The 17,644-nt window shown below is 37.5% G+C and overlaps 1 protein-coding gene across 1 annotated transcript in view; it reads left to right on the top strand.

Annotated features, from left to right (window-relative positions):
* The window catches only part of ASPSCR1 (ASPSCR1 tether for SLC2A4, UBX domain containing), a 163,374-nt gene that overhangs the window by 38,356 nt on the left and 107,374 nt on the right, over window positions 1–17,644 (top strand). The window contains exon 5 of the mRNA XM_044672377.1: window positions 16,291–16,348. Coding sequence (XP_044528312.1) covers window positions 16,291–16,348 — 58 coding nt within the window. The remainder of the gene's footprint in view (window positions 1–16,290; window positions 16,349–17,644) is intronic.

The raw sequence follows: 17,644 nt of genomic DNA, 5'->3' as shown, positions 1-17,644 counted from the left end.
TTTCTGGATTATATGTGTCTAGAGAGTGAGTCCTGGGGGAGCAATTTGAACTACTATCAGATTTAATAAGCTACCTTAGAAGAAAGGAAAATTTCCCTTGATAGGGATGCTTTGGGGGGGGGGGAATTTATAAAGCTGGTTTTTTTGGGGTTTTTTTGCTTTTGGCAGGGAGAGATGATGACATAGAGTTGATCCCTCATTATGTTCCTGTGTTCCTGTGAAGTTAGTGTTCATTATTTTTCCCATTCTGTAGATGTGGAGAGAAAGAATTGGCTTATAAAGATTTATTGATATGAAGTTTAGAAATCAAAATGCTGAGTTTCCTGTGGGTTCTTGAGGTGACTGAGGATGTTTTAGGTTGTTATAAATCACTCGTTCTTTTTGTGTAGAGAACAGCCTTGGTTGTAGGATATTAGGTATGGGGAAATAGATTCCATACCAAGAATGGCTCTTGATAGCCACTGTATCCACTCAGTAGCTCATCCTGGGGTCAAGCAACCTTGGTTTGGCTTGCCAAGAAATGGATCATCTAGTCTTAGACTAGATGTTAGACAGAATGTTAGAGCTAGAGGAACTTATTGATTATCATCTTGTCAGAATAGAAAAAAAATTGAGAGTTGAAACTGGCCATCCACTTGAACCTTAATCTGATCAAGAATCCATTCCAGAGAAGCAATTTGGAATTATGCCCAAAGGGCTTTAAATGACTGCGTCCCCTTTGATCCAGCCATACCACTGCTGGATTTGTGCCTCAAAGAGAAAATAGGGAAAAATACATGTACAAAAATATTTATAGCCACACTCTTTTTGGTGGCAAAAATTGGAAAATAAGGTGATGCCCTTTGATTGGGGAATGGCTGAACAAATTATGATATCTGTTGGTGATGGAATACTATTGTGCCGAAAAGAATAATGAACTGGAGGAATTCCATGTGAGCTGGAATGATCTCCAGGAATTGATGCAGAGCGAAAGGAACAGAATCAGGAGTATGTTGTACACAGAAACTGATACACTGTGGCACAATTGAACACAATGTACTTCTCTATTAGAAGAATTGCAATGATCCAGGACAATTCTGAGGGACTTATGAGAAAGAACGCTATCCACATCCAGAGAAAGAACTGTGGGAGTAGAAACACAGAAGAAAAACATTTCCTTGATTACATGGGTTGATGGAGACATGATTGGGGATGTAGACTCTAAATGATTACTCTATTGCAAATATCAATAATATGGAAATAGGTCTTGACCAAGGATACATGTTGAATTGCTTGTTGGCTTCCGGCTGGGAGGGGAGGGAAGAGGAGGAGTGGGAAAGAATATGAATCATGTAACCATGGAAAAATATTCTAAAGTAATTAAATAAATAAGCAAGCCACCAGATAAATAAATAAATAAATGAAAGAATCTGTTCCAGAACATAACCATAATTGTCATCCAGCCTTTGCTTGTGAGGGAATATACTATTGCTAGAGGCAGGCCCGTTCTAATTTGGGTAACTTTAGTTGTTAGGAGATTTTTTTCTTGTATCAAGCTTAAATCTACCTTTCTACAACTTCTACCCATTATTTCTAAATTTGGCATCTTGGGTTCTAATCCATCTTTCACATGATAGGTCTTCAAATATTGGAAGACATCATTCTGCCCAAAATCTTCAAGCTAAACATCAACTCCTTCAAAAAATCTTTGTGGTTTGACCTTAAGGCCTTCTATCCACTTGGTCACCCTTTCCTGAATATGCATCTTTTAACATATATTTTATATACATTATACACTACATTGTACATTATATATAACATATATTTTATATAAATTTCCTGAATATACCGTAAATGTGAATGTTCAGACTTGAATTTTATAGATGTATGGAGAATTCAGTAGGACTGTCTTCTCTCTAGTCTTGGACATTATGCCACTGAATTTAACTCAAGATTAAATCATTAGCTTTTTGGGGTGCCAGGTCATATAGTTGTCTTATATTGAGCTTTGTTGATGTTCTATCGCTTTAGTTGCTTTTGACTCCTGACCCCATTCGGAGTTTTCTTGGCAAAGATACTAAAGCAGTTTGCCACATGCTTTTTTTTTTTTTTTTTTAAACTAAAAAAAAACAACATTTAAATCCTTATCTTCCGTTTTAGAATCAATACTGTGTATAGGTTCCTAGGCAGAAGGATGGTAAGGGCTAGACAATGGGAATTAAGTGATTTGTCCAGGATTATGTAGCTAGGAAGTGTCTGAGGCCACGTTTGAACCCAGGACCTCTTATCTCTAGACCTGGCTCTCAGGCCACTGAGCCACCTAGCTGCTCCCTGCCATATCCTTTTCCAGCTCGTTTTATAGATGAGGAAACTGAAACAAACAATTAACTGGCATGCCCAGCTTGGGTTATACAGCTAGGAAATATTGGAGGCCAGATTTGAACTCAGAAAAATGAGTCTTCCTGGCTCCAGGTCCAGCACATTGAGTGCCACCTAGCAGATATATATATGTATATATATTCACACACACACACCTCTCCCCCCCCCCCCTTCCTCCCAACCCCTACCTTATGCCTTGGAATCAGTACTGTGTATTGGTTCCAAGGCAGAAGAGTGGTACTGGCTAGGCAATGGGGGTTAAGTGACTTGCACAGGGTCACACATCTGGGAAGTGTCTGAGGCCAGATTTGAACCAAGAACTCCTGTTTCTAGGCCTGACTCTCAATCCACTGAGCTACCCAGCTACCCCCCAGCTGCCCTATATTGAGTTACCAGTTTGCTAAAACTCTTAAATCTTTTCAGACAAATTGCTACCTAGCCATGCAGTCATTATGCTTGTCCTGGGTACACCTGGAATAAAAACATTATTCCCTATAAAATTTCATGTTTATAGGTTTAGCCCTGTGCTCTAGCCTATTGTGATTGCAGTCTGTCATTTAACAGCTTTGTGCCATCTATTAATTTGGCAAGCATGCCATCTATACCTTTATCACGTGCAGTGCGTGTGAAGTGTGAATCAAACTTTGTCTATCAATCAACAACTTAATTTAATCAACCAAAAGCAGAAAACACCCCTACTTAACACTTTGTTAGCCAACAAGTAAGAAAATTCACAAATCACTTACTTAAAGAGTTCACATCCTCAGAAACTCAATCAGTCAGTAACTTGTGAATCCTTTTGATAAGAGTTTATACCTTCAGAGGATGAGAGGTGTGAATCCCACAGACATTGCCCCCTTGGGTGGTGCTAGGCAATTTGGAAGCTGTGATTATCCCCTGTGAAGAGGGGAAGGGACAAAAAGGACTATAAAAGCCCTGATCTTCAGCTAGAGAATCATCTTCAGCTAGTGTCTTCGAGTTGTCTTCAGCTTGAATCTTCAGCTTGGAGCTTTGGCTGGTTACCTGCCTCTTGGAGGTGACTCTGGACTGAAATCTTGGCTTTGACTTGAGACCTTGACTCTTGGACTGTTTCTTGGGTGAGTGAGTAGCTGGCCTTCCTTTCCTGTCTTCTGGAGAGATTAGTTCTAGAGAGGCCTTCACCTCTTGAAGGAGACTGTGTAGGTAGAACACAGGATCTACAGGTTGAGAGTTAACAAGCCCTGATAGGCTAGATATCTTCTCTAACTTCTTTTTGCATTTCTCTACTTTCACTCTTAACACCCTTTTGTAAATAAAAACTATTAAAAAATCATTTTGACTTGAGCTATAATATATTTTTTTAAACCCTTGTACTTCGGTGTATTGTCTCATAGGTGGAAGATTGGTAAGGGTGGGCAATGGGAGTCAAGTGACTTGCCCAGGGTCACACAGCTGGGAAGTGGCTGAGGCCGGGTTTGAACCTAGGACCTCCTGTCTCTAGGCCTGACTCTCACTCCACTGAGCTACCCAGCTGCCCGAGCTATAATATTTTAAATATAATTCTCACATATTTAGTCAAACCCTTAATTTAATTCCTTACACAAGTCATTTATTAAAATGTTAGATAGCATAGGACCAAGCACATTGTTCCCTTGAGAACTTTATGAGCACTCTGAACCAATAATAATTTTTTTGCTAACCATTAACCAGTTTTGTATCTACCTATTTATCTTTCAACCTATGTCTTTTCCTAACTGTAATATGTAATTTTTGGGCTAACCATTAACCAGTTTTGTATCTACCTATTTATCTTTCAACCTATGTCTTTTCCTAACTGTAATATGTAATACGTAAATATGTCTTTGGCTGGGAGAGGGGTGGCAAAGAAAGAAGATTGAGGTCAAAATGGTTGTATTTTTATTGGTAATATCAGGGATCATTGAATACTTCTTTCAGCATATAATCTTTCATTTTCATATAGCATAGGACAGTTTTGAGTTACAACCTCTTATTCTCATTTCTCTCCTCCATATTCATAATCACTCTAGTGCTACTTCTGAGCAGCACAGCTCCTAGATATTTTCTCTAAAATTGGTTGTGCTGTTGTCAAATTATTTTTTAAATGAGGAAGATGGTTTTGCTTATTTGATCAGCAGTAGTAAACTTTGATACACAATCCAGTTAAATCTCCAAATTGTTTTTGATTCCTTACTTACTCATTAGATCCAGCTAGTGCCAAGTCTTATACATTCTACCTCTATAATTAGTCTTCCAATGCAACCTTAGTTGTAAGTATATCTCTTCTCAGACTTTTTTTTTTTAAACCCTTGTACTTCGGTGTATTGTCTCATAGGTGGAAGAGTGGTAAGGGTGGGCAATGGGGGTCAAGTGACTTGCCCAGGGTCACACAGCTGGGAAGTGGCTGAGGCCGGGTTTGAACCTAGGACCTCCTGTCTCTAGACCTGACTCTCACTCCACTGAGCTACCCAGCTGCCCTCTCAGACTATTTTTAAATAGCCTTCTAAGCAGTTTTCTTGCCTCTAGTCTACCCCTTCTTCATTTTTTTCTTCAAGCCAGTGCCTTGATAAGGCATTTTCCTTCCTAAGACATTTTCAGTGGTGTCTCATTATCCTTCCAAATTGGGTCACTCAGTATACCCTATTCTCATTCTGTACTCTAAATTCCATGATTTGTTCAGACACTCCTTCCTTTATCTCACAGCTACCAAATTTGGAATAGGTTTCCATCCATCTCAGATGCCATTCTTCTCTATAGGAACTTCTCGTAATTCTCTCTTCCCTAAAAGTTAATTTCTCTTTCCCTAGATTTTTCATAGAGCTTTGTCCAGACTTTTCCTTTCTATTTAGTTACCAAACTTCTGGCCTTTGCATTGTCTCCTTACCTTTGTCTCTAAGTCTCTAGTTTTTTAAAAAAAGTCAGCGCATGGGCCATCTCTGTGTGACCTTTCCCTAAATCACCACTGGAAGTGTCCCTGTATCCCCCGTTAACCTTGAATTTATGTTTATTTAAATGTATATATGCCATTTCCCTCACAGAATATAAATTCCTCAAAGTCAGGGGCTGTTTCCCTTTTGTTTTTGTGTTCCTCCAAGCAGTTGGTCAGTAAGCATTTATTAAACTTCTTAATATGTGCCACACTGCTTACCTCTAGGAATACAAAGAAAAAGTAAAAAAATAAAAATAAAAAAAAACTTGCAAGAAGTCCAAGATACAGAGGAGAGATAGAAGGTGACCTTTAAGGTAAGTCATTTATAGTTGGGGGCACTAGAAAAGGCCTCCCACAGAAAGCAGAATTTGAGCACATTCTAGGTATTGGGGTAAACCATTGTAAAAGCATGGAAGCAGGAAAATACAGTGTTAACTGTGCAGAATAGCAAGTAGGCTAGTATGACCATAGAGTACATAGAAGAGAATAATGTATAAAAAGACTAAAAAGGTAGGAATGGGTCAGGTTGTGAAGAGCTTTAATGCCAAAGAAAGTTTACATTTGATTGTAGAGTTAATAGGGAGCCACTTAAGTTTGTTGAGCAGCAGATGACCAGATTATTATGAAAATCACTGTGACAGCTATGCAGAGGATATCTTGGAATGGGAAGAGATTTGAGACAGGGAAACTAGTCAGAAGGCTTTTGTAATAGTCCAAAGGAGAGGTGGTCAGGGGTTGAGTCAAGATCGTGGCTTAGAAGCAGCAGGAGCTGAAACCTCTCAGAGTATTCTTCCATACCAGTCTTTAAAAAGTGCTTCAAAAAAGACAGAAATCCAAACCCAACAACAAGATGGAGCTACAGGGCTCTTCTGCTGAATACAACTTGAGTGATAAGCAGAGAGAGTTGACTTCCACAATATAAGGAAGAGACTGAACACTCCTTCCCCACCTACTGTGTTGACACCTGTGATAGGACTCCAGCTGGACAGTGTACCTTGGTGTAGCTCAGGGCTCTTTACGGTGACTGGCAGTAGAAGGGCCAGCTGGTTGGGCATCCTTGGCCTCTGCAGAGGATGGTGAAGATTTGACCTTAGGGCAAGATTAGCTCAGCAGGCCAACTCAACAGGTCTAATCCAGTATACCAGCAAAGAGAAAACCTAAGATTCCTTTCAGGGAAGAATAGCTCAAATACCTAGGTCCCCTAAACAAACTGAGGAGCAAGTGTAAAGTCCACAAGGAGGGAAAAAAACGAGTAAACAACAGAAGAAAAAAAGGAAATTATGATTTAAAGCTTCTATGGAGATAAAGATCAAAGAACAGAACCAACAAAGGAGGTCAAGACCCAACGAACATCAAGTAAAACTTAAAAAAATTCAGAGAATTGAACTCGGGTTCTGGAAGAGCTCAAAAAGATTTTAAAAGTCAAATAAGACAGATTTAAGAAAATTGGGAAATTGGGAAAAAAGAGAAAAACAGCTTAAAAAGCAAAATAGGTCATCAGGAAACAGGCACATGAACTAGAACAAGAAAATAGGGCCTTTGAAGCCAGAATCGACCAATTGGAAAATCAGACAAAAAAAGTTCAAAGATGAAAAGAATGACTTGAAAAGAATAGATCAAAAGGAAAAGGAGGATCAAAAGGTCATGGAAGAAATTTAGTCTTAGAATTGGTCAATTAGAAGCTCTTGATTTCATGAGACATCAAGAAACTATAAAACAGAATCAAAAGAATGAAAAAAAATAGAAGAAAATATGAACTATCTCACCAAATGAGAGGTGGTGAGAGGTTGAAATGAGTAGAGAGAAGGGGTCACATACAAAGTTGCTGAGGATGTAGAACTATAAGACTTAACAACTTGCCAATGGATTAAGTGAGAGTGAGCAATAAAGGACTCTGAGGTTGCAAATCTGAGTGGAGGGTGGTGCCTTGGACTCCAAGTAGGAACTTTTGGGGAAGAGGTGTGATTTTAGTGGACAGGAAAAGAAATTCTGTTTTGGACCAGCTGAATTTGAGTTGTAAATGCTTATTTTTGTAAATTTGACTGTTTCTATCTATTTGAGAAATGTGAGAAACATGAGAAATCAGAGAAAGTTGCTTTTGTTCTAATTTTTACTGCATTGGCTTTATTATTACAAAAACTTTAAAATTTTATATAATCAAAATTATCCATTTAACCTCTTGTGAACCTCTCTGTCTCTTATTTGGTCATTATCTCTTCCCCTATTCCTATATCTGACAGTTAATTTTTTTCTAAGTTCCATAAATTTGCTTATTATATTATCCTTTATATTTAAATCATATACCCATTTGGAGTTTATGTTGGTATGTGGTGTTGGTCTCTAGGTTCTACCAGCTTTCCCTACATATTTTTTTTAATTTTATTTTATCAAATGAGTTTTTGCGTTAACTTTGGATTGCTTGGGTTTATCTAACTGTATATTACTAGAAACGATATTTTCAATTATTTTTTAGTTGACTCTAGGGTTCGTTAAGTAAAGTATCATACAAGAGTGATAGTTTTGTTTTCTCATTGCCTTTACTTTCTTGTTCTTGTCTTTTTGCTAATCTATAGTTAGCACTTCTAGGACAATATTGAATAATAATGGTGATAATGGACATACTTGCTGAACCCTGATCTTATTAGAAAGGCTTTTTGCTTATCCCCATTATAGATAATTCTTACTCTTTTAAAAAATATATTAGGGCATTTTATTTTCTCCAAAGTTTTCCCCATCGATTGAAATAATCATATAATTTTTGTTGTTTTTCTTGTTAATAAGGCCAGTTATAGTTTTACTGATATTAAAACAGCCCTTCATTCCTAGCATTAATCCAGCTTGATCATAATGCATGATCTTTGTGGTATAGTGTTGTAATCTCCTTGCTAGTATTTTATTTAAAAATTTTGCATCAATATTCATTAGAGAATTTGATCTATAGTTTTCTTTTTCTGTTTTGATTCTCCCTGGTTTAGGTATCAAGACCATATTGTGTCATAGAAAGAATTGGTAGGATTGCTGCTTTGCCTATTTTTTTCATGTAGTTCGTATAGTATTGGAATTAATTGTTCTCTGAATGTTTAGTAGAACATTTGCCCTGCAAATCTATCTGGACCTGTTTTTTTTTTCCTCTTAGGGAGTTCATTTATGACATTTAATTTCTTTTTCTAAGATAGAGCTATTTAGGTATTCTACACTGTTCTGTTCATTTAAGCAATTTGTTTTTGTAAATATTCATCTATTTCTTTAAGATCATCAGCTTTATAGGCATATAGTTGGGCAAAATAGCTTCTAATAATTGCTTTTATTTCACCTTCATTGGTTATAAATTTACCATTTTCATTTTTAATATTGGTAAATTGTTTTTGTTTTTGTTTTTCTTTATTTTTTAAACCCTTACCTTCCATCTTAGAATCAATACTGGGTATTGGTTTTATGGCAGGAGAGTGGTAAGGGCTAGGTAATGGTGGTTAAGTGACTTGCATATGGTCACACAGCTAGGAAGTGTCTGAGGTCTGATGAACCTGGGACCTCTCTGGACCTTCCTCTCTATTCACAGAGCCACCTAGCTGCCCCCCAATTAATTTTTAGTCTATGCAACTCGTTTCTTATTTTTTGTTTAAATTTATTTAGGTCAGAGAGAGGGCAAATTGAGATCCCTTTCTATGATAGTTTTTCTATTTCCTTCTGTAACTCATTAACTTTTTTTTTTTTTTAAACCCTTACCTTCCAGCTTGGAGTCATTTGCAGAAGAGTGGTAAGGGTAGGCAATGGGGGTCAACTGACTTGCCCAGGGTCACACAGCTGGGAAGTGTCTGAGGTCATATTTGAACCTAGGACCTCCTGTCTCTAGGCCTGGCTCTCAATCCACTGAGCTATCCAGCTGCCCCCCAACTTATTAACTTTTTTTTTTTAAACCCTTAACTTCTGTATATTGGCTCCAAGGCGGAAGAGTGGTAAGGATGGGCAATGGGAGTCAAGTGATTTGCCCAGGGTCACACCGACTCATTAACTTTTTTTTTTTTTTTTTTTAACCCTTACCTTCTGTCTTGGAGTCAATACTGTGTATTGGCCCCAAGGCAGAAGAGTGGTAAGGGTAGGCAATGGGGGTCAAGTGACTTGCCTAGGGGTCACACAGCTGGGAAGTGTCTGAGGCCAGATTTGAACCTAGGACCTCCTGTCTCTAGGCCTGGCTCTCAATCCACTGAGCTACCCAGCTGCCCCCGACTCATTAACTTTTAAAAATTTAAATGTTCTGCCATTTAGTGTATCTATGTTCAATTCATTATATAATTTGTTACACATGGTACCTTTTAGTAAAATATAATTTCCCTGTTTATCATGTTTAATTAGATCTGTTTTTGCTTTTGCGATTATGATTGCCACACCTGCTTTTTTTAATTCAAGTGATATATAATAGATTCTACTCTAGCCCCTTATTTTAACTCTGTGTGTGCCTTTCTATTTCAAATATATTTCTTATAAATAACTTATTGTTGGATTGTGGTTTCTTAATCTATTCTGCTATCCTCTTCCATTTTATGGGTGAGTTCATCACATTCACTATTATGATTGCTAAGTGTATATTTCCTATTTTTTGATTCTCTTATACTTTCCTTCTCTTTTTTTGCCCTCTTTGATTGTCTTGCCTCTAAGCACTGCTTCACTTTATTTTCCCTCCTTCCTATCTCTTCTCTTAACTCCTCTCTTCCCCAGTCTTCCTTCCTTCTTTTGAAATCATCCAAATATAATAGCATCATATCCAGGCATGTATCCCCAAGTAATAGGTAATATTTAAATATATAATATTATATATTTGACATATAATAGGGAAACAGTTCAACCTTTTTTAGGCCCTTATGATTTCTTACTCATATTTACCTTCATATTTACCTAGAGTCTAGTGTTTGAATGCCAGAATTTCTGTATAGCTTTGGGTTTTTCATCAGGAATGCTTAAAAGTTTCCTATTTCATTAAATATCTTCTCCTCCCCCACTCTGGTATGATTATTCTTAGTTTTTCTGAGTAGGCTATTCTTGGTTACCCTTTACCTTCTGAATATTCCAAACCCTCTTTCCCTTTATAGTGTTGGCTAATAAATATTGTGTGATCCTGACTGTGGCTCTGTAGTATTGGAATTCTTTCAGACTGCTTGCAATCTTTTCTCTTTGATCTAGGATTCCTACTAAAAATTCCTGGGATTTTTCATTTTAGAGTTTCTTTCATGAGGAGACCAGTGCATTCTTTCAGTTTCTACTTTACCCTCTAGTTGTAAGATATCTGGGCAGTTTTTCTTTATAATTTCTTAAAATATGATACTATAACTTGTTTTTTGTTCATGGTTTTTCAGTTAGTCTAGTGATACCTAAATGATCTCTTAACAGTCTATTTTCTAGGTCAGTTGTTTTCTCCATCAGATATTTAATATTTTCTTCTCTTTTTTTAGTGTTTTGACTTTGCTTTATTATTTCTTGATGTTTTATGGAGTTATTAGCTTCCATGTGTCCAGTTCTAATTTTTAAGGAGTTATTTTCTTCAGTAAAGTTTTGTACCTCTTTTAGTAATTCTCTGTGTGACTTGGGTAGCTTTTATTTCTTTTCCCATTTTTTCCTCTATACTTTCATTTGGTTTGAAAAATCATCTCTTTCTCTCTCTCCTTCCCTCTCTCTTTCCCTCCTTTTGCCTTAGAATCAATACTGAGTATTGGTTCCAAGGCAGAAGAGCAGTAAAAGCTAGGCAATGGGGGTTAAGTGGCTTGCCCAGGGTCACAAAGCTAAATTCCTTATCATAAACCCCTCTTATTCTAACATGCGGTCAGAGCTATCTGTATTGACCTAGGGCTGAGGACGACACCATGTCTGCTCTCAGACATTGGAGAGAACGGCCCTGTCTGGCAAGGTTTGCCAAATCCTTGAAATCCTTTAAAACCATCGTCACAGTGTCTCTTTCTCACATAACAGTGGTTTGCCCAGGTCACAAAGCTAGGAAGTGTCTGAGGTCATATTTGAACCCAGGACCTCCAGACTTCAAGCCTGTCTACTGAGTCACCCAGCTTGCCCCCTCTTATCTCTCTCTCTCTCTTTTTCATTTATTTATTTATTTAATTTTTGTTTTGAGCCCTTGACTTCTGTGTATTGACTTATAGGTGGAAGAGTGGTAAGGGTAGGCAATGGGGGTCAAGTGACTTGTTCAAATCCGGCCTCAGACACTTCCCAGCTGTGTGACCCTGGGCAAGTCACTTGACCCCCATTGCCTACCCTTACCACTCTTCCACCTATAAGTCAATACACAGAAGTTAAGGGTTTAAAATAAAATAAAAAAATTAAAAATTAAATTAAATAAATTACTCTTTTTATTTTTATTTTCATATCCAAATTTTTTTCCTCTCTTTATCCCCTCCCCCACCCAATGAAAAATCAATAAATACAATACCTGTTATACATATGATGTTATACAAAACATATTTCCACAGTAGCTATGTTGTAAAAATTAAAAAGAAAAAGAAAGTGAAAAAAAATTCTTTAATCTGCACCTAGAGTCCATCAGTTCTCTCTCTGGAGATGGATAGTATTTTTCATCATGAGTCCTTTGGAATTGTCAGGTAGCATTGTATTGATCAAATTGCTAAGGCTTTCCCATTTATTATCTTTATAGTATTGTTGATACCATGTACATTGTTCTCTTGCTTCTGCTCATTTTGCTTTACATCAATTCATATAAGTCTTCCCAGGATTTTCTGAAACTTTCCCTTTCATAATTTCTTATAGTATAACAGTATTCCTTCACAATACTATGCCACCAGTTTGCTCAACTATTCCCTAATTGATGGGTTTCTCATAAGTTTTCAGATTTTTCCACTGCAAGTTTATGTGCTGGTCTAAAGGTCAGAATGGAGTTGCTGCTCAAACTTCTGCGCTGAGAACTACACGGCTAAATTTTTAAAATTTTTTTGTGTGCTCAACTACTTATCTCAAGCTTTATGCTCAGTTGTAGCTGCTTTTCTACTTTGAATCTGTGACTCAGAACTGGTTAATGGATGGGCAGTACAACTGCCAGAGGGCACCTGTTTCTGTGCCTAGAACAAGTTCAAGAGTCCCCTGGGATCTCTTTTTGCCCATGTGTCCTGCCCCATGCTCTGTCTAGTTTCTCTTCTGGTCCCTGGGCACAGGGAATGCTCCTCATCCTGCTGCTACTGCTACTGCCACCATATTGCTCCTGGACATCTCCCACCATAGTATCCATTTATCTCTCTCTTTTCCCAAGTTGCCCAGCTGGAAAAATGATTCACTATGACTTTTTTCTTGACTTCCCTAATCAGAATTCAATCTGGTTAGGTTGTTGTGGAGAATATGTGTTGGGAGAACTGGATAAAAATGGTTCCTCCTACTCTGCCATCTTGAATCTTCTCACTATAGTTTGCATGACCTACTTTCTCCCCCTTTTTTGAAAATCAGGCAAAACTTGCCTTTCTCTTGTTTAGCAACATCTCTCCATGATTCTCCAGAAAATCACTGGCATTGACTCAATAGTTACCTCCTTTGATTCTTTCAGTACCCCCGGGGTTATTTGGCTGACACTAGTAATTAAATTTTTTTCATTTATAATAGTTTGTTTTTCTGTTATTCGTATTTCTAATTTCCTTGTGACAAAATAAAATAGTGGAAAGGTTGGTAAAACTAATCAACATATTACAAAAATCTGACAGTGCAACACAGCAAGTGATTTTTAATGCAAGAAGAAAATTTAAGTGCTCTTATCATAGCGAAAATTAACTTTCTATTAGCTATTTTTTTGTAGGCCTTTCTAGCCCAAAGGTCATCCTTGGTAAAGATTTCTCTATTATCCATTATTTGCATCATCCATCTTAAACACTGCTTGTGTGTGCCTTCTTTGATCCTCTTTTTCCAATCCATGAAGAAATATGATATGTTGTTGTTTTTTTTGTTGTTAATAGTTCTACTAGCCTTACCTCATTCTAAGATTATTCTTCCTATGGTAGCTTTACAGGATCATTCCATGTTTTTCTTGCCTTTGCTTCCATTTCTTGTGAATGTATTCTCAAAATTTAGGTTTATTGATAAGTTCCCTGTTGGTTTATATAGATCTACTCCTTTTCCTTCTCTTTGAGTTATTTTTGTGCTTTCAGAATGTTATTCTTAAACATTCATTACTTATCTCTTCTTTTTTTGCTGATTTCTCCTGTTGAATAGGATTCTATCTATCCTTCTGGACCCTGTGACAGTTGCTTGTCTTATTTCTTTGTCGTAAACTCCTAGATGTTGAAATAATTTACTCCTAAGGGTCCTATAATTTCTATTTTATTTACCAATTCCTCCTTGATGAAGAGAATTGCGTCTGGAATAAAAGTACTTATTTCTAGACCTTTCGAAGGATTAAGAAAAGATCATTAAGGCCTGCCAGGAGAAGTTTTTAGATGCTCCATTTTGTCATTGTTATAACATGCTTCTGGGTGAGGTTTGTGATCTGTTTTCTAAACTACTTATCTATTTCCTCAGTTTATATTCTTGAAAACAGTAGCAGATACCAATAACAATAATCCCTTTAGATTCTACCTCCATTGATTGTCACCCAAATGCTTTTCACTTTGCTTCACACATTCTACAATTCTCTGTCTTCATCTTTTCCTTTAAAAAACAAAACTATATTCTAGTTCATGGGTCCCATGCCACTAAATTTTAGTGACATTGCTAAGGTCAATATTTTATCATCTTGGGATCTGAAGTTCCTTTTCTGTTGTTGTTCGTCAAGTCTGACTCTTCGTGTTTTCTTGGACCATATTGTCCATAGAGACACTTATTTATTTATTTGTTCATTATTTTATTCATTCATTCATTTATTTATTTGTCTGTCTGTCTGTCACTTATTCATTTATTTATTTATTTATTTATTTATTTGTTCATTATTTTATTCATTCATTCATTTATTTATTTGTCTGTCTGTCTATTTATTTATTTGTTTGTTTTCAGCCCTTACCTTCCGTCTTGGAGTCAATACTGTGAATTGGCTCCAGGGCAGAAGAGTGGTAAAGGTATGCAATGGGGGTCAAGTGACTTGCCCAGGGTCACAGAGCTGGGAAATGTCTGAGGTCATATTTGAACCTAGGACCTCCCGTCTCTAGGCCTGGCTCTCAATCCACTGAGCTACCCAGCTGCTCCCCCACCCCCCACCCCCCAGCCCTAATAGAGTTATTTTTGGCAAAGATACTGGAGCAGTTTGCCATTTTTTACTCCAGTGGATTAAGGTAAATAGAAGTGAAGTGACTTACCCAGGTCAGATAGCTAGTAAGTGTCTAAGGCATTTGTTATCTATTTTATAAGTGTCTCAGAATTTCATTGCAAGGTCTTTCTTAGAGTTTAACTATTTTTTTGTAGTATTTACTTTTGTGAATTTACTTGGCTTTCTCTTCTCTTCCTATTCGGTTTAGAGCTCTTTTGATTAGATTTGCACAATTTGTAGACAAATGGGTTGTAGTGGTGGTGTTTGTTTTGTAATAGTCCTAGTTAGGTACACTCTATCCCTGACCAAGAACATTTCATTTCACTCTTTTATACAGTGATTCAGAAATATAAATCCCATTCTCAGTTAACATCCTTTTAACTAGCTCTTCACATACAAACCTGTATGCCTCTTCAGAAGACTTTGCCTTTTATTGGTACAAGTAATAATAAAAACAGCACATATACTTTGAAGCCTTAGCATCTCTTGCACAAGACATTATAATCTTTAGCAGTGCTTATTAGGTTCCTTCTGGCATGTGTGCCCATGTGAATCATCAAAAGTGGATAGTCATGAGATTTGCTAAGTTCTGGAATGTTCTTTATCACATCCTGGATACATGCCAATCAGCCTGGAATCATCATCAAGTAAACCACGCTGCTTCTTAACCTTATTGGTTGTTATCTTAAGTGATAGCATCTGTGCATCCTTATTAGTATTCCTTAAAGGACAACTAGTTGCATCTTCTTTAGAGAATTCAGTGCTGTCCTGTGTAAAGAGCATCTTATCTATTAACTACAGCCATTCCTTGGTCCTTCTTCCCTTTATCCTGTGTCATATTCTTCTCTCTGCTATCTTTCTGATGCAGGTTAGGATTCCCTTTTCTCTATTTTTCCCCTAAACCTTTACTTTTTGTTTTAGAATTGATACTATGTATCAGTTCCAAGGCAGAAGAGTGGGTAAGTGCTAGACAATTGGTGTTAAGTGACTTAACCCGGGTTCACACAGCTAGGGAGTGTCTGAGATCAAATTTGAATCCAGGACCTCTTATTTCCAGACTAGCTCTCTATCTCCTCCCTTTGCTTTATTAGATAATTTTCCTCCTTTGTTTTTACATTAAAGCGATTTTCTTATTCTTTTATTTCCTCCTTGACAACTTGGAGAGTGGAGGCATGCCTTGATTTACTTATTTTTCCTTGCATAGTAACAGAAAGAGTGGTCCTTCATTTTGATAATAGCAGAATTCTCTCTTTTCTCCAGAGATCCTCTACCCTTTGTCATTCTTGCCAACTTTTTTATTATACAGATAAGTCACTGAGGTCTGGAGCAATTAAGGAACTTCCCTTAGATCACACAGCTAGTTACTGGCAAGAAGAGATTAGAACACTGATTTCTAGACTTCTAGTCCAGCGTTCTTTCCTACTACATTGCATATTGGAATGGTCTAGTTCTCATTTGAGTATTGACTATACGAGATTTGATCTGAGTAAAGATGAGTGCTATAACCAGGAGCAGAAAACTGCCTGTCTTACATCTTCAGAACACAGCTTGGATTGTGGGTGGGTGTGTGGTGGCCTTATTCCCTCACTTCTTAAGCTGTGGAGGCATGGGTAATGCCTCCCACATTGACTAGTCTGGGTGCTGTGGGACCTCATTTGCTTCCCTCTTAGCTGTCCTCTGAGCTAGGAGTCACAGTGACTGGCACCTGGGTGTTCTCTGTACATCAGCTTCAGAAAGCCTAAGCTGTTTTCTTTTCCTCTCCTTACAGGGAGTGTGTGGAGCAGCTGTGTGAATCTACTCCAGTCTGTGTTTACATGAGGGATGAGGTAGGTTAGCAGTTTTTTCTGGCTCAATAACTACCAAACTCCCCCCCCCCCTACACACACACACACTTTCCCTCTCCCCCCCTCAGAATTCTGGCTTCCCTTTCCCTATGACCTCTCCTAAATCACTACACAAACTCAATGCCACTTTCCAACCTGGAAAATTCAGACCTGTCTTCAAAGTGTAAGACTGAGAGAAGTTAGATCTTTTCAAAGCCTGATGTGTTTTATGGAAAAAGGGGGAAAAAAAGAAGCTCAGGCTTCGTTGGAACATAACCATAGACTGCCCGGGCGGCTGCTCTTATAAACTTCACTCAATGCTCTGTTTGTTTTTTCAATGTCTCTCAAAGCCCAAGAGTCACAAAAGTGGTTTTGTTTTAATAAATATTTGCTTTGCTTCATGTTTTGATCTCTTTCAAAACCTTTTGCAGTGTGGAGGTTTTTTGTGTGATGTTCAATCCTGGCATTTGAAGACCAGCTTTTCCTCCTACCAGCTCCTCCCTCCTTTTCCCTTCTCTTCTTTTTTCTTTTTCAATCTTTCTTTCTCAGAGTGATGTTTGGGGAGTACTCCCTTTAGCTCTAGATCTCTCACAACTCCCAGGTTCCTGTTGCTTGTCTTGACCCTGAGCAAAGCTCCTTCCCTGTGGAGATTGATGAAAATTTAAAATGCTCAGTTATTTACAATGCAGTTTGACATCCAAAAATAATTTTGAACATGCAGCTGACTCATCTGTCTTTCCCTTTATAGCACAATGCCTAGCACATATAGTAAGCACTTAACAAATGTCTACAGACTGACTTTTCAGTCTGAGAAGAGCTTGCCTTGATTGGAGTTAAATAGGAAGAGCTTGACTAGAGCAGTGATGATTAAAAGTAGTCCAACAATCTTATTTTATATATATGTATACTGAGCCTAAGAAGGAACTGGTGGAAGCACTAGAACTCTGGTTTTCTCTTAAACTACTGTTCTTGAGTCTTTCTTTTAGAGACTCAAGTTGGGTCCAGAAAAGTCCAATATTTGTCTAAAGTTTGACATTTCCTGCTGTCATCTTTTAAGAATTAGATTATATACATTGTTTCTGTGCTATTCATTGCACAAAGATATTATCTGTTCTATTTTCTTTGATCTTGTGATTTGAGAGAAGCACACAGACATATTTATAAGAAATATGCCTTAGAAGGAAAATGTTAAATTAATACATCGATTTAAAGTAAAGCATGTGTCATAGATAGGTCAAATAAAAAAATGTAAGTTTGGGGAGTATCGGTGGGTTGTGGCAGAGGGTAACTGGGAGATTT

The sequence above is a fragment of the Gracilinanus agilis genome, chromosome 4 (genome assembly GCF_016433145.1).
Source record: "Gracilinanus agilis isolate LMUSP501 chromosome 4, AgileGrace, whole genome shotgun sequence".
Classification (NCBI taxonomy): domain Eukaryota; kingdom Metazoa; phylum Chordata; class Mammalia; order Didelphimorphia; family Didelphidae; genus Gracilinanus; species Gracilinanus agilis.
This window is presented reverse-complemented; position numbering and strand designations above follow the sequence as displayed.